Source organism: Sphaerodactylus townsendi, linkage group LG03, assembly GCF_021028975.2.
Source record: "Sphaerodactylus townsendi isolate TG3544 linkage group LG03, MPM_Stown_v2.3, whole genome shotgun sequence".
NCBI lineage: Eukaryota > Metazoa > Chordata > Lepidosauria > Squamata > Sphaerodactylidae > Sphaerodactylus > Sphaerodactylus townsendi.
This window is the reverse complement of record NC_059427.1, coordinates 67,902,388-67,924,380: the sequence shown is the minus strand read 5'-3', so window position 1 is coordinate 67,924,380 and position 21,993 is coordinate 67,902,388. Positions and strand designations below refer to the sequence as shown.

The 21,993-nt window shown below is 43.2% G+C and overlaps 1 protein-coding gene across 2 annotated transcripts in view; it reads left to right on the top strand.

Moving 5' to 3' along the window:
• The window catches only part of HEMK1 (HemK methyltransferase family member 1), a 52,700-nt gene that overhangs the window by 16,784 nt on the left and 13,923 nt on the right, over positions 1-21,993 (top strand). The window contains exons 5-7 of one of the 2 annotated variants that reach the window (XM_048490823.1): positions 10,144-10,305; positions 15,134-15,198; positions 20,791-20,840. In XM_048490823.1, coding sequence (XP_048346780.1) covers positions 10,144-10,305; positions 15,134-15,198; positions 20,791-20,840 — 277 coding nt within the window. The remainder of the gene's footprint in view (positions 1-10,143; positions 10,306-15,133; positions 15,199-20,790; positions 20,841-21,993) is intronic. The other variant, XM_048490824.1, reaches the window with a different exon arrangement.

Here is a 21,993-nt window from a genome sequence, read left to right as displayed (position 1 = left end):
GCTGTGACAAAACATTACCTCTCTGAGGAAAGTAGTGGCAGACAGTGTGAGATTCTGACTGGCCCTACTGTTGGGACAGCTCTGAGTGCAGTATTTAAAGTATATATACACAGATTGGGAGATCTGGGTGGTTTGGGGTTATTGAGGAGCTCAGGTTGAGACCTATACATATAACCAGCATCAGGAGAGATCTTCCAGAAGAGGGAAGAAGACTCCTAGAGACCAGATTGCCTGCTGTATGGGGTTTTGCTTTAGTTTTCTCTGAAGAGGGTGTTTTATGTTTAGTTTAAGGGATATCCAACTATGTGAGGCTTATGCTGGCACAGTGTTAAGTGTCAGCATGAGTTGGACTCTGTGTTTGAGGGAAATCCATTAGCCAGAGAACATCTGAAATACAGAGAACTGAACCATGTTATCAAACAATCTCTCTAACATCTAAGCTAAACTGAACCAAGTAATCTTAAATCTGTGTGCCAAGCACTTTTGTAATTAGTGTAAATATATTCTCTCTTGCCTCCAACCTCCTTCAACCATCCATCTCCAAGTTTTAAAAATAATTTCCCCCCTCTTCTCTGCCTGTTAAATAAATTTGTTCTTATTTAATTTTATTCCTGCCTCAGTATATTATTTTATTGTTCCTAGTGTAGAAAATCTGAGAATGGAAAACGGAAAATAAAAGTCAACAGGCATCCCTTCGCCTTTTAGTGTGAGATAAACAGGGCTGAGGGAGAGTAGTTATCTTCTTCACACTACCATATTTGAGTCACCTCAGTCTCTGAAGTGAAACGACTGGAAAAATTAAGAGTCAGTGGTTTCCCTGCCGTGGTAGAAGGTTGAGTGGGTGCCTGTCACACATGGCATCTTAAAAAATCTCTTGTTGCTTATAGTTTACACTTGTAAATCATTTGTCCTTTGAACAGACTTTTGCCATGTGCTGTCATCTCTTAGTTCACTGACAACTTGTGCCAAAGTTAAATTTTCTTTACTTTTAATTATGGTCATCAAGTTCTCATAGCTTTTTGGCAGTGAAATCAACAAGTAATAGAATTAGGTCATCAGCTTTCAAAACCTTCCTGGCTAACTTCAGCTGACCAATTAACTTCAGCATTTCATTGATATTCTGATTTAAATCACCCTCTTCGGGCAAATGTTCAACAAGCAGTTGGTAAAGCAGTAACATAATTGTTGTTCAAGGTTTCCTTCCTAAAAAATTTTCTAACTCTGTTCAATTCTTAGCTGCTGTTTCAAAAGTATCTGTCTCAGTCAATAATTGATCTGATAAAGTTGAAAAGATACTGTGTTTCCTCAAAAATAAGACCTACCCCGAAAATAAGCCCTAGCATGATTTTTCTGGATTTTTGGAGGATGCTTGAAATATAAGCCCTACTCCAAAAAGAAGCCCTAGTTACAGATTCCCTAGACTGGCAGGCAGGGAGGGGGCAACAGGCACAGTTGAATTACACAACTCTCTGTAAACCATGTCTGGAGTGTGTTGCATACAAGCGCGCACACACACACAGCCAAGCGCCTATAAATAGTCTCTACCACAACATCTCCATGGCTGTGCACTAAACCTCACATGGAGATCCACACAGAACTGTCAAATTGTATTCCACAGCAACAAAAACATTTGTCTACCGGGATAAGGATTAAATCCATTTTCGAAAAGATGAGCAGAGCTACAAAAAGTCTCTTTGTTACCCCCTCCCCCAATATACTTTGCTAACAGCATACTGACTGGCTGCAGGAGGGCCAAAATGCTTCTTACCTCCTATCAAGTTGAAGTCACTATACTCTTGAGGAGCTCCCCCCCCCCAAGCCATCTCTGGAAGTTGCATGGAGGGTTGTATGCGGAATGATGGAGTAAAGCACTCGCAACCATCACATGGGCAAGATGGGACGGGACTCGCCGGAGGAGCCCTCTGCAGCCAGCACCACCACCTCCCAAAGATCTCAGCCACACGCAGCTCCGGGTGCTCAAACTCATGCCGACCTTATGCCCACCCTCTTCATCAGCTCTCCAGCCCTGGATGGTTGCAAACCTCCAGCCTGGATTACAGGGGATCAGGCTCCACGCACAGCGATTTGTGCATGTAAATAACGCCTAACACAACAAACTGCAGCCTACCTGAAGCCCTCCTTTCCCAGCCCTTTCTGCAACATGGAAACACCAGATCAGCAGAAGCAGCAGTGCTGCGGGAGGGACTATACCCCAAACAAGACAAAAATACACACCCTGCAGCTGATCTTCTGTTACAACCACCAGTCTAAAATAGGGGCTAAGTTGCCCCGGCCAGCCCTGCACTGGAAACAAAACAAAAACAAAACCAGGGTGTTTTGTGTAGTCTACAACAAAGCAAGACACAGACCCACACAGGCGGGCAAGTCTGTGCACTGAGGGGTTGCTTTCACAGAAAAGAAAATCTTTTAAAAAATTAGGAAAATGCCTCTCTGTTTGCTATTTTTTGGGTAAGGGACTCAGTGATCTGCATGCTAAGGAGTTGTGATTTTGTGTTCAGGAATAAATGTAGATTGTTGTTTATTGGAAAAAAATAAGACATCCCCTGAAAATAAGCCCTAATACATCTTTTGGAGCAAAAATTAATATAAGACCCTGGGGACATGGGGTAATACCTTTCGCTTTTGAGTTCCATTTGTTCCAGTCATCATCTAGCTGGTCTGGTTTCGGTGTTGAGAGAAAGCTCCATAAAATTTCCTACTGTAGAATCACTTTCATGCCCAATCTCCATGTTGAGAAATTTGCATCTGTTAGCTGCTCCGTTCAAATGTTATACCTCTCTCCACAGGAAGCAGCCATCTTCACACCTTTGTTGCCTAGCTATCTGAGCCTGGGGCAAAGGTTTCCATTTTCTTTTAATCAGTGCAGTTAAGTCCTGGGCCCATAACCAAAAATGTTGGAGTTTACCGCACAAAGAAGCAGCTAACACACTGATAAAAGGGTAAATGGTAAATGTTTGTTAGGAACTACATTTCGGATAGGAAAGAGGGAAAGAGAGCATGCTGCTATCTTGCTAGCTAGGAAGAGTCTCTGCAGTTAACTATTGAGAAGGAGCAGGATATTAGACCTGAGAATATCTGTCTAAGGACAGACAAGACACAAAAGTACAGAGGGGTCACTCACCTTACATCCCTCTCTAGCTGACCACTTACTGGGCGGTCTTCTCAGTTCCTTTGCTGCATCCAACATTAATGACTTCTGTGTATTTTGTCTGTGTGTTGGGGGATCTGTATAGTAACGTTGTCAATCAAGTTTGGTTCTGGATCACTGAAAAAACCTCTCTCGTTCATTTTTGGGGTTCAAGTTTAAGTTCTGTCCAACTTCCAGTTAACCACAACTCCACATGGTCTCTCAGTCTTGTTGTGTAGGGAAGGGTGTGAATCATACTGTGTAGTTGAAACCATAAATTTAAGAGATCAACTTGGAAATCTTCTGTTGAAATCTCACATCAGCCATGAATATGTTAGATGGCAGCATTTTGTAAGAGTTACTGCGTTATGTATAACAGGGGTCAGTACTATCAGTCACAGACCAGGAAAGGGATTTGGGCATCTTAGTTGATAGTTCCATGGGAATGTCAACTCAATGCATGGCAGCTGTGAAAAAGGCAAACTCAATGCTGGGGATCATTAGGAAAGGAGTTGACAATAAAACTGCAAGGATTGTCATGCCCTTATATAAAGCACACACACAACAAGTGGTGCGACCGCACTTGGAGTACTGTGTTCAGTTCTTGGTCGCTACATCTCAAAAAGGATATTGAAGAGATAGAAAAAGTGCAGAGAAGGGCAATGAGGATGATTGAAGGATTGGAGCACCTTCCCTATGAGGAGAGGCTGCAGCGTTTGGGACTCTTTAGTTTGGAGAGGAAATGTCTGAGGGGGGATATGATTGAAGTCTATAAAATTATGCATGGGGTAGAAAATGTTGACAGAGAGAATTTTTTCTCTATTTCTCACAATACTAGAACCAGGGGGCATTCTATTGCAAGAAATGTTTGGGGGGGGAAGAATTAGGACTAATAAAAGGAAACACTTCTTCACGCAACGTGTGATTGGTGTTTGGAATATCCTGCCACAGGAGGTGGTGATGGCCACTAACCTGGATAGCTTTAAAAAGGGCTTGGACAGATTTATGGAGGAGAAGTCGATCTACGGCTACCAATCTTGATCTGCCTTGATCTCAGATTGCAAATGCCTTAGTAGACCAGGTGCTCAGGAGCAGCAGCAGCAGAAGGCCATTGCTTTCACCTCCTGCATGTGAGCTCCCAAAGGCACCTGGTGGGCCACTGCGAGTAGCAGAGTGCTGGACTAGATGGACTCTGGTCTGATCCAGCAGGCTAGTTCTTGTTCTAACACTTCTGACACTTGTAATGTGATAAATGAATGTCATTCTGGGTACTCTTACACATATTTCATTCCTCCTTGACCACCTAGTGATTACCCATTCAATTTGCTGAACTCTTGTTACACATAGAAAACACAATTGCTCACAGCAACCACAAGGATTTATCTTCGGCTGCCCATCTGAGGGATAGAAGCTTGAATATGAATAAAGATTGTTCTAGCAGTACCTAGTAAGATAATGCTGCAAGAATGTGTGGCTTCCCAGAATTGCCAGCTCTGTAGTTATATATAATCTTATTGCACAATAAGCTGAGCAGTTATTTTAACCACCCAAGGATCATAGAGATCAACGTAGAATTGCTCTTGCATGCACTTTGCCAAGAATTTCATTTAAAAGTAGGCGATGAAAGAAATGGTAACCTCAGCATGTCTCCTTATTTTCATTCTTCACAAGGATCAGATAACATATTCTTCCTCCTCAATTCACCCTCTTGAGCTACTTAATCCATTACTATATAGACTACTTATTGTGAAACGTGCCATCTTACTGAGATGCTTAGAGGTATATCTAAAAGGATTAAGGGCTGTGCTTTGGATTGGTTGAAATGGTTCCTTACGAGCAGGACTCAAAGGGTTGCAGTTGAAGACCAGCTGTTATCAATGTGGAATCTGTCTTGTAAGGTTCCTCAAGGCTGAGACCTGTGTGCCCCCCCCCCCCCCCCGGCAATGCTATTTAATCTTCATTTAAAGATCTATATCTTGTAATCCAAATTGTGTGGTGATTCTATAGAGGTTCTGAACTGTTACCTGACTCTGTGTGGGTTAAGTACCATCATGTTGCTTCAGGCGGCCCTGTGAATTAATGACCTCCCAAGCATTAACAACCTTTTAACCACCAAAGTCTTGCAAATTAAGGACCATGGCTTTCTAGATCAAGTCAGTCCATTTCATGTTGGGCCTTCCACTTTTCCTGGTACCTTCTAGTTCAGTAACTTTAGTTTCTAGGGAGAGTTTGGGCTTGATTTGATATAGTACCCATTTATTTGTCTTTTTGGCAAATTCTGTAAAATTCTATTCCAACATTGTTTCAAATGAATCAATATCTGTAAAATTCTATTCCAACATTGTTTCAAATGAATCAAGTTTTTTCCTGTAGATTTTCTTAATTGTCCAACTTTCATACCCATAAATAGTAATGGAGAATGCTATACCGTGAATTACTTTGATCACCAGCAACCCATCCTTACACATAAATAAGAATCTGTGGCTGCCCTTCCCAGTCTCAATTTCCCTCTGATTTCTTGGTTGCTGTCTCCCTTTTGGTTGATGATGGCACGAAGAAATAGAAAATCTTTAACAATTTCAGTTTCTTCATCAACCCTAAGGTGCCTGTGTTTGAACAGTTAAGTGGGAATAAGTCAAAACTAAATCCTCACCAGACAAATGTGGCATTGATTGGGAAGGCCGGTGTTCGGAAGGACATTGTACTTCTCACTTTTGAGTCAGCTGAGACTCAGTTAAGAACTTAGGGGTTATACTAGATCCAGCTTCATTGCAGCAGTAGCAAGCTAATTCAGATGCAAAATGGTGGGGGCCATTTTTTCAGCTTCACTTAGCTCTGAATATAGCTCCCTGCCTTGGTTTGACTGATCTGGCTACATGGTTACCTTGAAACTATTGTAATGCACTCTAGATGGGTCTTCTCTTAAATCAACTCAGAAACTCTAGCTGGTATAGTCGAAGGCTTTCGCGGCCAGAATCACTTCAGAGGATCTGATCTGACATCAGATCCTCTGAAGATGCCAGCCACAGATGCAGGCGAAACGTCAGGAGAGAATGCTGCTAGAACACGGCCATACAGCCCGGAAACCACACAGCACCCTCTAGCTGGTATAGACCATAGGTCTGCAACCTGTGGCTCTCCAGATGTTCATGGACTACAATTTCCATCAACCCCAGCCAGCATGGCCAATTGGTCATGCTGGCAGGGGCTGATGGGATTTGTAGTCCATGAACATCTGGAGAGCTGCAGGTTACAGACCCCTGGTATAGACTATGCCACAGCCAATTAGCATCTCACATATAGTGGAACTCCAAAGTATTTAGAAAATAAATGTAGGTTGACTCAAAAGCGAGAAGCTCAGTGTCCATGGCTTTGGACACACCCTGCACTTTTGAACACTTCCTAAACTGATTGGTCATCAGTCTCTGTTGTATGCTTATAGGGAGAGGGGAGGGAACAGCGAAGACCCAGGGTTTCAGGATCATTCTTGTCCTGCAAACCACAGGAGATTTTGGGGGAAGAGATGTCTGATTTTGCAGACATAGCCAAGTGTGTATTTGTTAGACTATACATGGGACATCTTTGTGAGAAGCTGTGCAACATATGCTTTTCTGTTGACAGGAATAAGAACCTATTTGAGAGTACATGCGAAAGAGAAGTGAAGCCATTCAGGTTTGGGCAAGTGGTTTTTACAGTGGGAGGATGATTTGATTAGATCTCTGAATTCAGCCTTAAAAATACTTGCTTGCCCAGTGTTTTGTATATTATATACTATGGTAGAAACACTTCTAAGAATAGCAGCCAGGTTTCTTTTAACATCAGTCCATTAAAAAAATCATAAAGCCTTGCTAAATTGATTGCTTGGCTTGGTTTTGTCATTCTTTCCTTTCACAGAAAATTTTGACAATTGGCTAAAGTAGTTGTATCAAGTTCATCAGATACGGAGGAGGGGGAGGGGGAGGAGGGGGAGGGGGAGGAGGAGAAGGAGAAGGAGAAGGAGAAGGAACTGAGTGAAGAAACTGAGTGAATCACTAAAATGACTGGATAGCTATAAGTTACATTAAACTCTGAGGTTATGGTTATTTCATTTTTTGAAATTCTGTAAGCTTCACTTGTCCACCTTCATTTCTTTTTCTGCGTTGCTTGTGTGTGTTTGGATAACATCCAGCCTGGCCACAAGAGGGCAGTCCTCTTGACAGAATGCTTGTTTGGTTTGGCTTCCAAAAATTATTCTTCTGGCATTAATATGCTTCCCGGTACTTCCTTTTCCCTTGATTTCTCCTTATTTGGTATTTCTCTTTTTACAGAAGTTAATGTAAACTTGGCAAAATATTTTTTTAGAAATAAATCACCCCATCTTTTCTTCTAGGAATGACTCATGCCTAATCATTGAACCATTTCTTTGAAAAATTCTAGAACATCCATTCTTCAGTGAATTTATCAGCCTCTTTTGGTATCTTTGTGCTTTTCCAACAAGGTTATAGCTGTTCCATTGTAAACTAACCAAGATCTTCCAAACACAAACATTTTTGTGTTCATTCAGACTCATCCAAGTCCCATTTGTGAACTGTTATCAATCTCTGCTGTAGGCTGTTCATGAGTAGGAGTTAGGTGGAGGCTAGATTGCATCTCAGGTGTCCAGTATTACCATAAAACATACTGACCCATTTAGTTGTGACTGGTTTCAGTATTCCAACTAACTTAAGCTAGAACAGGGGCATTTTTCTATTTTTGTTTGTTTGTTTTTGCCTGGGGAGTTGTAGTTGGGAGTAGAGAAAAGGAGCCTTTTTCTTTCTGGTTCTTTTTTACAAATGGTTTTCCTTCATTTTGTTTTGCGTAGTTTTTAAAAGCTTTTAAAAGACTTGTGCTGTTGTGTTAGATTCTCTTCGGTCAGCTTGTCTTAGAATTGGTTCTGTTGGGCTTGATGGTTCTGTTTGCATTTAGACGTTTTTGGCCAGTGGTTGCTCTGGCCAGGTTTTCTAAGGACAGGTACACATTTCATCTTAATGTTTCACCCCTGTCATTGCCACTTGGATGGAGGAAAATAAGGTGAATTTAAAAGGCACCGTTCCTTTAAAATTCATCTAATTTTCCTTCATGTGACCTGTACCTCACTAAGGCTAGCAAGACACTGGGGACACAGACAGTCATGAATCATAACCCACCAGCTGAAGACTACTGTTGTGCAGGATATGTAGCCTGGTTCCCTAAATTGAACTAAAAAAAAAAACACATGCTGGCAGCTCTTTTGTTTTGCTATTTTCAGTCTGTGGTTACTAGGTTATTTCTGCAACATTAGAAAAATGAGGGTCATGAGTGTCGTCTCATGTTTTGCTTTCAGAACTTGGAGGAGTGATCCCTGTTTTGTGTGAAATTTAATAGGCTGAGAGGTAGCTTTCTCAGGTTGTCCTCTCCAGAAAAAGCATGTCTTACAACTCTGCGAGTCTATACCACTTGAGAATCCATGTGGAGAATTACTAGTGATGGATGAGATCTGCCTGGCTCATCATTGAATCTGTTTCCTATTTCCAAGTTTTTCCCGGGTCCTTCCAAGTTTTTGTGAGAATATAAAGAAAAGGCAAAAGGATGAAACTGATATAACCTTCTCTACCAGTTCTGCAGCTTCCTATACCAAAAACCCCTAATCCTTGAAAAAGGAGAAGGGATAAGTGACAATGGAGAATCCTGCTTACAGCCCTTATTTTTAACAAGAAAAAATTGAGGGCTCAGCAAGGATGAAGGCCAGAGTTGAAAAGGAACTCCCACAAGCATCTCAGGTCCCCACTGCTTTTACAGAATTTAGACCCCTATAAGAGCCACAACAGTAGCTAACAAATTAAAACATACATAGCAACACATTTGAAAACAGGTGAAGCAATATCACCAGGTAAAATCACCCAGTAAGCCTCTAATAAGGGATAGGACACTTTTCCCAGTCTTTTGGCAACCTTAAGGAACGGATACAGTTTGGGTTCAGTTTCCACAGAAGGGGTTGATGCCTCCTGTGCACATAAAGAGAAGTTGCCAAACCCAGTGTTAAAAGAGCAGTTGTTCCACTATTACTTGACTGGCCAATCCCAGAGGGTGGTGGTTGGTCTTATGATGTTTATGCTGTGGGATCCCACAGGTTCATCTTGACCCCCATGCTATTTAACATCAGCAGATGAGTCAAGTGTATCTGTGGAAGTCCTGACCAGGTGCTTGGAAATGCTAAGGGGATAGATGAGGGTCAGTAAACTGAAGCTCAGTCCAGGCAAGACTGAGGAATGTGCTTCCCTTCCCCTTGAGTCTCATCTGGCCTCTGTATTGCCTTCTTTTAGGCACTGGGCCAAGACATTTCTGTTTATCCAGGCTTTTAAGTAGGGGGTTGTTTTTTAAAACACTATTTTAGTTTGGAAATTGTACTTTTAAGTCCTCCGTGTCCTGTTTTTATGCTGGGCCACATATTAAATATTGGATTTTAATTAATATATTGTAATGTGTTGTTTGTATTATTTTTATTTTATAAACTGCCTCGGGCTAGTTCCTAGAGAGACAGCATAACAATTTCCTAAACAAATGAAAGTCTGTCTGTGACTGTGCTGAAGATATATGGCTGTGATGCACCTTCACAGGATGAGCTCAGTACTAGGCTAGTTAGGCAGCTGGTAGAGAATCTCAGCAGTACCAATTTTTGTTTTGTTTTTATCCAAGACCTTTTGAGAAGCTTTCTGGAGCTTGTTCAGAGAAGGTCAGAGCTTACAGAAGGTTTTTCTTTCCTTTAAAGATCCACAGAGTCCTTTGACTTACTGTACCATGGAATCCTAAAATCTTCCTTTTGAAATGTTTGTTTAGAACTTCTAGTGTCATTATTTGGATCCTTGACTTATTAATGTCCTGTTTTGTATGTGCAGAATCTTGTTGTAAGCCATTAAAAGCAAGCTTTCTTTGAAGTTATTTAGCATGGTGCTCACAATGGGCAGTTTACCCATCACATAATTTGTCTTGCCTCCTAGGAGCTAGTTTCCCTTGTCGTGGATAATGAATACAGGAAAATATTGCCTTCAGCATGCCTCAAGAACATCCAGCAGCCCCCAGATCCTTTTGGCCCTGTGATTTTGGAGATTGGCTGTGGATCAGGAGCCATTGTGTTGAGTCTCCTGAGAAAGCTGCCCCAGGTGAGTGAAGTTATCACTATGTGTCTGAAAACCATGATAAGAGTAGTGCACTACAAAATAAAAAAAATCAAAAATACGGACTGCTACTTCTAAGAGCTTGTGGTATGAGGCCTGATATAAAAGACCAAATAGTGTACTTGTTTTTCACATGTGAATTTGCAATTAATTACTTGATTTTAACTTCAAAGGGTGAACTAGCTCAGCAGGATTACTTGTGTTGGCAGAACTGCTATAGGCAGATCCTATTGGGTGGGGAAATGCTCTGTGTGGTGGGAATGTTGTGTTCTGGGAAGACAGTGAAAAAATATGGCAGGGATTCTCAAGCTTATAGAAGTGCCCTTCTAAAGAGGCTGATTACCCACCGGCGCAGAGGCGCATGGTGGGACAGGAAGCACATTGGGGCAAGAAATCTTGTCCCAAAGCACTTCCTGTTTGCTCCGCGCATGCTGCTTGCTTTCCCCTGGGAAATGCAAGAGCACTTTCCCCCTGGGAAAATGAGAGCACTTCTAGCACAGCTTTTCAAGGCCGGGGAACTCCAGCAGTGGGTAATCGGCCTTACTGTACTTTTTGAAACTCATTTTTGATGTAATTCCAACTCAGTTTCCCTCTCCTGACATAAAGCATGAGACTCTCACATCAGTTAACACTGAATAAGTTTATAGTTCTCTGTGATTACTTGTGTACATGTATGTTTGTGTTTATGTTTTCTTTCATTGCTTTAATTTTTTGGATATATAGGTAATCTGTTCTCTAACTGTTCTCTAAATGGTTTTTAATTATTTTAATTGTCTGGTACCTCTGGGATCCTAACTTTCATAGAAAGATGGCATTCAAATGTTATAAACAATTATTCTATTTTTGAAATTTACTGTTAGTAAATATATAGCATAACTGTGTTTGACAGGCTGTTTTTTTTAATGGCTTTCTGCAGAGGCAACACCACACTTCATAAATGACTTAGATGATGGAATAGAAGGCATGCTAATCAAATTTGCAGATGACACCAAATTAGGAGGGGTAGCTAATACCTCACAGGACAAAGTAATTCAAAATGACCTTGACCAATTAGAGGGCTGGGTCAAAACTAGCAAAATGAATTTCAACTGGAAGAAATGCAAGGTATTACACTTAGGCAGAAAAAATGAAACATGAAGATATAAGATGGGCAGCACCTGGCTTGACAACAGCACATGTGAAAGGGATCTGGGAGTCTTAGTAGACCACAAGCTGAACATGAGCCAACAGTGTGATGTGGCAACTAAGAAAGCCTTTGCAATTCTGGGCTGTATCAATAGGAGTATAGTGTCTAGATCAAGGGGAGTAATAGTAATATTCCAGACCTCCCCTGGAATATTGTGCCAATTCTGGGTGCCACAATTCAAGGACATTGGCAAGCTGGAGCATGTCCAGAGAAGGGCAACCAAAATGGTAAAAGGTCTGGAATCCATGCCCTTTGAGGACAGATTTAGGGAATTGGGTATGTTTAGTCTGGAGAAGAGGAAGGTTAAGGGATGACATGATAGATGTCATTTTGAAGAGGGAGCAAGCTTATTTTCTGCTGCTCCAGGAACTAGGACACTGAGTAATGGATTCAAACTATTTATTTTATTTTTATTTATTTCTTCGATTTTTATACCGCCCGATCCCCAAAGGGCTCCAGGCAGTGAACAACACAATTCAAACATCAAACAGTAGCAGGTCATACACAAAATATAAATACATAGGCTCCATCCCATAATCATCAATAAAACAACCTAAAAACTCATATAAAACAGCGAATAACAGTTAATACATAAATAAACAAGAGGCATCCAGAAACCCCAATTTAAAGCCTACCCCCAAAAAGAGGGACGGCGGGCCCCTCAATATGAGAGGACCCTGATGTAACAGCACCAAGGCAAAAGCAGTAAGGGGGCACCATATCAGCGGCTGGACACTCCAAAGGCCCGGTGGAACAGCACAGTCTTATAGGCCCTGCGGAACTCGCCAAGGTCCCGCGGGGCCCAGACAGCTGGAGGGAGGGTGTTCCACCAGGCCGGGGCCAGTGCTGTAAAAGTCCTGGCCCGTGTGGAGGCCAGCCGCATCATTGAGGGGCCGGGGACCACCAGCAGATTGGCCTCTGCTGAATGCAGAGGCCGAGTAGGGACATATGGGGTAATGCTCTATCAGAAAAGAGTTTCCACTTGAACATTAGGAAGCACTTCCTGTTGGTAAGGACTCTTCAACAGTGGAATACGCTGCCTCAGAGGGTGGTAGAGTCTCCATTGGAGGGTTGTAAACAGAGGCTAGATGGTCATATGGTGGGAATGCTTTGATTGTGTGTTCCTGCATGGCATGGGGTTGGAGTGGATGACCCTTGTGGTCTCTTCCAACTCTATAAGTTTATGATTTACCATAGAGCCTCCCAGAGCCTCCTCTCCCAGCAAATCTGTTCCTTCTCATTGCATCACTACCCATCTGCAAGAAAGGTGCCATCTACTTTGGGATTTTGACTCTAGGTTTGAACCACAGCAGGAGATGGGGATTGAGATGTTTCCAGATACTTAGATTGCACCACTGCTAAGACGAGTCTTCAGGGTTTAATGCTATCATTTAGCTCATACAGTGGGTTTGGTGATGCAGTTAGACTGCCTTGGTATTTTCATTACGATTTCTTATCCTTCATCCTGTGGTGCATGAAGCTTGGGTAAGTATTATATATTGGAAACAGTATGAGGATAATCAAAGGTGATTTTGGGATAAACATTTTGTAATGTCTGTTGAAAAAAAGTTTTCTAGGGATTTCTGTCCTGGGAATCTGTCATCTCTGTTCAGGATGTGGTCCACAAAGTATGTTGATCTTTTAAGAACTTGTTTTTGCAGACACACCCTTGTTACTGTAGTACTTATTTCCCCCTCACAAACCATGATAATGGTTAAGAGTGTAAGACCATAAGCCAAAATCTCACCTCCCCTAAAAATACCTTGGGACCTCAGGCAAATTAATGTATTTCCACCACAGTCTTTTGTCTGCAAAGTTGACTTGATCTGCAGGATTGCTGCGGGGATAATGTGTGCAAAGTGTTTTGCATACCTGAAAAATGCTACATAAATGTTGAGAATAATTATTGCATGACTACTAAATGATGAGGGAAGAAGAATTCACCCCCTCCAGCTGGGGCACCACTTCTCCCAGTAGTTCAGTTGGTCTTCCCACCCCCTCTTCTTGAGCACTCCACTCCCCATCAGAACAGTAAATGTGTGGGGAAAGAGAAGACGAAGGCAGGGGTACCAAACAAGAGCCAGCTTTAGCATCCTTTGTTCACATGCCTTTGCTAGCCATTGCCACATATTTTTACATGGAATATGGGCCTGTTAATGGTGATCTTTTATGCCCTTAAAGGTTTTTTTTTTTAAATATATGAACATATTCAAATTTCACTGGTGTCAGTGAGGGGGGGCGTTATCCTTCCAATTCTTTTAAAAAACTGTTTGGATTTTTCTGCAAACCTGGAGCTTGTCTCAGGTTTGCATAATTATATACTGTAGCTCGGGTTGATCCCATTTTGTAGATTATGTTTATCCCCACAGGTGCCACCCTTGACTAATAGTTATAAAGATTGCACACAAGGACTGGCTTTTGGAAAATACTGGAAATTCAATGAAAACAAGTAACCATCACAGATCAAATGAGGCCATGTGAAAAGAGGTGTTAACAAAGGAATGTATCTGTTGACTCCAAGTCACAAGGTGTGAAATGATTATGTGGAGAAGGAGGCATCTGAGTGTGACATCACTTTTCAGCCAGTAATGTGTCCAGCTCCTTGATGCTTGCAATTGCAGATGGGTTGATAGGCTAGTCTGTAGCAGCAAAACAAAAGCAGTAGTGACATCTAAAGCGTAACAGTTTATATCAGCCAGAGGTGGGATCCAGCAGGTTCTCACAGGTTCCCGAGAGTAGGTTACTAATTATTTGTGTGTGCCGAGAGGGGGTTACTAATTGGTGATTTTGCCACATGATTTTTGCCTTAGTTATGCCCCTCCTCTCAGCAGTAGCGCGCAGAACTTGAAGCAGTCTAGCAGGAGGTGCACCGGCGTGCATGGCAGCCTGCGCCTGCATGCATTCGTTTCCCACCCAAGGACTGGCGCAGTGGCTGCGTCCTTGCCACAGCTCTGCCCAGGAATGCCCCGCCCCCAGAATGCCCAGCCACGCCCCCGTCGTGCCCCGCCCAGCCCCATTGGCACTACGCCACAGTTTGAATCCCACCACCATGGGAACCTGTTACTAAAATTTTTGGATCCCACCACTGATATCAGTTTATATTTTTGTGAGGTCTGACAGAATAATTTGTGGTGGAATAAATTTTGTTAGTCTTTTAGGTACCACAGGAGTTTCTGTTTTGCTGCTTAGGAATTTTTTGAATGAGCTTCCTTTCATCAGCTCCCTGCATGTAAAATCCTTACAGCTCAAGATGTGGTGATCATTAAACAAGCACTGGTTTATCTCTGGAATGATCTTGAGTATTTATGATGTTATTAGCAGTGGGACATGAGCTTAAAGGTCAAGGTCACATTTGAAAATATAACAAACCCTGCATAATGTGAGGGGAGATTTATCAGAAAGTGCAAGGAAAGTATTTCAATATAAGAATTCTTACTGGAAAGACATGCATGTTTGTCTGCAAGATGATAGTTGTTGAAAAGTTAAACCCACCCAGCCACACACACCCCCACCCCCCGGTGTATGACCATTGCTTACTTCAGTTGCCCTTGTCAGTATTTTCCAATTGCATCAAGGAGATGGATGCATTACCAGGTGTGTCTGTATTGTGTTTCTTTTCTTTTTTAGAGCCGGGCAATTGCCATAGATAAATTAGAAGCTGCTGTGAAACTCACCAAGGAGAATGCTGAAAGGTAAGATCATCTATGAAGCAAGAGTGACCTCAACCAAGAAATGTTACTTCTCTGCTACAGTTGCATAAGTTAGTATACAATACAACTAACCCAACTGTACAGGGTATCTTACTGACTCCTAGTTTATTGACTCAGGAAATAAAAATTAGTTGTGATGGGGGCCATCCTAAAGCCAGTGACCATTCCCTTTTGGTGATAAAGGGCGGAGTGTGCTTGACTGCGGGTGGAAAGTTTTCCCTCAAGAGGCACCTGTGGGTGAATAAGTCTGTTCTGAAAACTGTGCAGTATCATCTAAGAAAGAAACATCTACCTGTGAAACCTAAAATGCTTTTGAAACCTCTCTGTTCCATCTGAGAAGCTAAACCAGTCTGTAAATAAAATTTAGTTTTGTTTTAAACTTTACCAAGTACCAGTGTGACTGATTGTCAGAAAGGGGTAGTGCCTGTATGTTTGAAAATCCATCCCCCATAAACAGAGTTTCCTTCTGTTTTCCTGAAAGCTCTATTCTCTCCTCAGAGTGAGAAGAGGGGTTGGTGCACCCCACAATACCCTGGACTTCCAGGTTTTGCCGCCTTAGAACTGGGGGGCAGCTGCCCACTGGCACTTTTGCCCCCTCCACTAGAGCAGGCAAATGTATTGGTGTAGCTCTCTTGCATTCCCTATGGCCTTTCTCCCCCCTCCCCCAATCTGTAAATAAACGAATGGAAGCTAAATCCTGACAAGACAGAGGTAATTCTGGTAAGACTCTTGATTTGTTTGAACAATGCCGATAGCTTTTTCACGTGTCCAGCTAGATTCAAGTTCAGTAGCATCTTAGAGACTAACAAGGTTTTCATGGCTCCTGAGAATTCACCCACCTGGAATCTGCTGCTCTAGCATAGCCTCTGCAGCCCTTCTTCAGTGAGGAAGAGCTGTGGAAGCCATGCTTGAAGGGACATGGCAGAGTCAGGGGACACTAAGGGGAAGATTGGCAGGGGGCACAGCAGGAGGAGGCATCAGGCAGCGCAGTGCTCCTCCACCTCCTCACTCCTGGGGAGGAAGAGGTGGGTGGCCCATGTGACCTGCGGTAGTGGTGCCAGGGGCTCCCACCCACAGCGCCTATGCTGCTGTTGCATGGAGCAGAAGCCACCCACCCATTAACATTTTTAGATGCCCTGGTCAAGTATACTGTCTGCCTATCTGCTAACACAACAGGATTAGTTAAGGAGCTTCTGGTGGGAAGCAAACATGACGCTTAGCAAATCACCGTTTCATTTCTGGTTGCAGCCTTGAGAAACTGCCAAAGCTTATATCCCTGTGGCTGTTTTCCACAAAACCAGCATGTGAAGTCACGTTATCTTCTCATCTAAGCCAGTTATGGGCTCACCCACCCTTTAAAGCTTCATGTTATAATGTTAGTGTCCCCTGTAGGTAAGGCTGGGATACAAATTATTCTCTGCAAATGAGAACCACACCCATTTCTCCAAGAGGCATATGGTTTGCAGTATGGTTGAACTGTGAGGGCTCCATTACTATCCAGGATTTGTGCTTTGCTTAGATTGCTGGTAGTGAGAACTAGGGCATGCCCATAGGACTTGGTGTCTCCTTCTCTTAGTTCCTACATAGTGCCACTGACTTGTTTTCATGGAAGTACTTCCCAAACAACTGTTCTCTGCTTCCACTCATACAATAAATACTCTGTAGCTACCACAGAATATTATACAGCTACAAGAATGTAATTTGTTCACCAGCCCATATTCCAAAAGTCTAATGGTAACTTACTGCTCCATTTTAGCCTTACAACAACCCTCTGAGAAAGCTTAGACTGTCAAAAAGCAGTGGGCCAAGATCACATAGTGGCCTGTGGTTAAGAAAACTTAACTGTTCTTTCATTTTCTAAAGATGGTGCAACAATTTCTGCCAATTACCCCATCTCGCTGCAGGCCAGAGTGTCCCCTGAAATGTTGTTTCGAGGGATCAGCATGCCCTCAGGATCAGCACTGGATGGGTCTGCATTGGAAGGGGGAAATTGATGGAATTGTCTTAAGCAAAAGAGGGATTCCTACAACTGTAGGTGTTGTGGCAGAACTGTATCTTTCTTAAAGCCAGGTTTTATTTATTTTATTTTATTTCTATGTTTCTTCTTCAGAGACCTGGTCAGGGTGGCCTACAATGTGAGGACTGTATCAGTCTCTCAGTCAGTTTTACAGGGTGATTTTCATCACCACTGCCATCAAGTAGGTTATACATACCCTACACTCACAGTCACCTCTAATCTCGTGCAATACTGAAAAAAATTGGTAAAATGCGGATTCAGCTTTATTTGGCTTTAAAATTATTGTTAAAGCCAAAAAACCCAAATATATGATTCAGTAAATCTGAATATTTTTGGATTTTCTGAAAAAATCTGGTAAAATTCTGTTCCATTTGAATTTTTAGGTATTTTTGGTGTTTTTACAGTTTTTGGTCTGTAGAGGGTGCATTTTTAACATAGTGGCACCAAACTTGCAGGGTATCTTGAGGAGACTCTCTTGATTATATCACCCAGGTTTGGGCACGTTTGGTTCTGGGGATCCAATGTTATGGACCCCCAAAGTGGGTGCCACCATCTCCCATTGTTTCCAATGGGAGCTAATAGGAGATGGGGGCTACTTCTTTGAGGGTCCATAAAATTTCACCCCTGAACCAAACTTCACCAAGCCTGGGTAGTATCATCAAGAGAGTCTCCTGAGGACACCCTGCAATTTTGGTGTTGCTGTCTTAAAAAATGGACCCCTGACAGGCACCCCAAGAAATTTCCCCATATTCTCCTTTTGAACTGACCTGTCTCCATTTCTTGGTGTGTGCAAGCAGGCTGCACATTTTTCAAGTTAGAGGCACCAAAATTTCAGGAAGGCTTCAGGAGACCCTCCTGGTAAAAGCACCGAGGTTTGGTGAACTTCACTTCAGGGGGCAGTTGGAGATAGGCCCTACCCCTTTGAGGGTCCATTTATTTGCATCTGTCTGTTTGATGTGATCCATAATTTATGTGAATACCTAAGAAATATCTACCAACTTGATGCAAAAAAAACTGAGGCAATAAGTGCAGAGTGGCTACTGAAAGGTATAATGCAACTTTACATGGAGCTTCAGATGTTATATAACTTTTACTATTTATTTATTTATTTATTTATTTATTTATTTTTTAGATTTATAAACCGCCCAATCCCCAAGGGGCTCTGGGCGGTATACAACACTATGTATGCAAAACATAACAAGGGTCACGATAGTGACCAAATACACTAAAATCCATTAAAACAATTAAAACCATTTAAGCAGCGGACAGAAACAATAACAATAGTAATGATGGTGATGGCGTCCCGTAGCCCAATTCCTTTAAACTACCCCCAAAAAAGAGAGGGAGCAGCCAAACGCTTCCTTAAAATAGCAATAAATATACAAATAAAGTATAAAATAGTGAACAAAAGCCCAAGGAGTGAAGCAAAGGAGGGGAGGGCGGGGGGGGGGGCGCACCTCAGCGACCGGACACTCCAAAGGCCCGGCGGAACAACTCAGTCTTACAGGCCCTGCGGAATTCACCAAGGTCCCGCAGGGCCCGGACAACTGGAGGGAGAGTGTTCCACCAGGCCGGAGCCAGGGCCATAAAGGTCCTGGCTCGTGTGGAGGCCAGCCGCATCATTGAGGGGCCAGGAACCACCAGCAAATTGGCCTCTGCCGAACGCAGAGGCCGAGTAGGAGCATATGGGGTAATGCGGTCTCTCAGGTACGAGGGTCCCAGGCCGCGTAAGGCCTTAAAGGTCAAAACCCACACCTTGAAGATGATTCGGGATTCCACTGGGAGCCAATGCAGCTGGTGCAACACAGGTTGGATATGATCACGAAAGGTGCCCCCTGTGAGCAGGCGTGCCGCCGCATGCTGGACCAGTTTCAGTTTCCGAATCAACCGCAAGGGAAGGCCCACGTAGAGCGAGTTACAATAGTCTAACCTGGAGGTCCGCCTGAGAGAGGAAGGGGGCCAGCCGCCGGGCCTGACGAAGGTGGAAAAAGGCAGTCCGAGTTACAAGGGCCACCTGGGTCTCCATTGAAAGAGACGAATCCAGGTGGACCCCCAGACTGCGGACGGAGGAGGCCGGCGCCAAAATGGCCCCCTCCCACTCCGGCGGCTGGAAATCCTCCACCCCTCCCCTGCGGCCAAGCCAAAGGATCTCCGTCTTCGATGGATTCAGTTTCAGCCTGCTCTGTCGCAACCAACCAGCAACCGCCTCCAAACAATGCTGTAGAGCTGCAGGGGCCATGACAGCTCCCCCCTCCATCAACAGAATGAGCTGAGTGTCATCAGCATACTGATGACAGATCAGCCCAAAGCTCCGTACCAGCTGAGCAAGTGGTCGCATATAGATGTTAAATAATAGCGGGGATAGTAGCGCCCCCTGGGGTACACCACAATGAAGTGGGCACTTCCGGGAGGCTTGATCCCCGCACCACACTTGCTGGCGTCGGTCCCGGAGGAACGAGACAATTCATTGAAGGACAATGCCCCGCACCCCGGAAACGGCCAGGCGGTGGGCCAAAAGGTCGTGGTCGACCACATCAAACGCTGCTGTAAGGTCTAACAAAACCAGCAGCGCCGATCCGCCTCGGTCAAGCTGCATACAGAGCGTATCTGTGACGGCGAGAAGAGCTGTCTCCGTCCCATGCCCAGCACGGAAGCCGGACTGGAAGGGGTCGAAAGCCGATGTGTCATCCAGGAAACCCTGAAGCTGCTCCAACACCACTCTCTCAATTACCTTCCCCAGAAACGAAAGATTCGAGACGGGGCAGTAATTGGCCAGATCCCCCGGATCTAATGATGGTCTTTTCAAGAGTGGGCGGACCACTTGGTGTTACTGAAGCTGGTTTCACTCTCTAGCACAGTGGTTCTCAACCTTCCTAGTGCCGTGACCCTTTAATACAGTTCCTCATGTTGTGGGTGACCCCCAACCCTAACATTTATCCATTTTACAGATGGAGAACACTGATGCAGAGAGTCTTAGGCGACCCCTGTGAAAGGGTCGTTTGACCCCAAAGGGGTCTCAACCCCCAGGTTGAGAATCACTGCTCTAGCAGTTTAGGCAAATGGACCTGTGAGACCTGGACCAACATCCACATTTAGCAATTACTTGGTTGGGTTCTCAGCAGATGCATATTTTTCAGTGCTATATTTGTAGATGAAATAATAATGATTTACTTTCTAGAGTAATTGGGGAAGTGCTGCATTAATTGCAAAGTTCATTGCTTTAAAAAAAACCCTTGACCTACATTCTGGTCATATCGTAACATATTACAAATTGTAATATGTATTTTATATTACCTATTTATTGTTACGATTATTTATGTAACATCATTTTGTTGTTCACCGCCCAGAGCCCTCAGGGGATGGGGCGGTATATAAATACGATAATAAATAAATAAAATAAATAAGTTGATTGCACAGACTACTTTGTTTCAAGTTCATACAAAAGAAAACAAGATAGTTTGTCCATGGTTTTAGGTTTAGATTGCTTTACTTCTGGTTTTGTGCAGTTTTGTACCTATTGTATGGGTTATGATGAGTTCCAAAATTCCTCTCCATAGGTTACAGCTGCAGAAGCAGCTAAAAATTATTCATCATGATGTCTCTTCAAGTAAGTCCCTTTATATTTCTTTTGTAATAGGACAGGATGATAGATATGGGATCTGTCATACATGAAAGGGAGATAGAACACCATACAGCACCTTGCAGCATACCATTGTCAGTAGGCTTCTGAATCTCCATCATCATAATCAGTACTCTGTGACCCCAAGAATGTTGCTTAACGTTCTGAGCATCTGAGAACACCCTCATCATGATGTCACCCCAAGGCATCCATGTTGACAAAGCATAGGAGCTCCAGTAAGAAGCTCATGTAGCTATCCTCAAAGATTTATTTTTAATTTCATTGATTTTTATTAATCACGTATCACTTGCCATTTGATTATATAAAATACCTAAGCAAAGCTAGTAACAGTTAAATATTAAAATCTATACGAAAAGAACAACGGTAGCCTACAAGCTTTAAGGCAGTGGTTCTCAACCTGGGGGTCGGGACAGGGGTCGCTTAAGACACTCTGCATCAGTGTTCTCCATCTGTAAAATGGATAAATGTTAGGGTTGGGGGTCACCACAACATGAGGAATGGTATTAAAGGGACGTGGCATTAGGAAAGTTGAGAACCACTGCTTTAAGAGATGACAGAAGCCATGAACAAAATCAGAAATTACTGAAACAAAAGAATTTACTTTGCTAACAAATGCTTTGCTAAAGAGCACATTATTTGCTTTGGACCAAATGCCATCACAGATAGAACTAAACGAACTTCCTTTAGGAGCAAGTTCCAAAGACTCAGGATTGATGTTGGAAGAAGCATATCCCACATAACCACCCACAACATTTTCAGCAGGAAGGCCTGAAAAAGCTCCAGTGTCTCTGCCTATGCATCTCCCAATACCATCCCTGGAGGCATTTCACTTCTCCAGAATTGATTTTCTGGAGGTCTCTAGCCCAGAAAAAATTCAGCTGGCCTCAACCAGGGCCAGGGCTTTTTCAGACTTGGCCCCTTCCTGGTGGAACTCTCTGCCACCTGAGACCAGAGCATTGCTGGATGTGGTTTGGTTCCACAGGACCTGCAAGGCAGATATGTTCTACCAGGTCTGTGGTTGAGGCAGTCAGCAGTACCAATGTCCTGGCTTCCTCTTTGCCTTGTCCCCTCTCATTCCTTCTTCCATTCTTTCCCCCCCCCTTCCTCTCACTATGTCCTT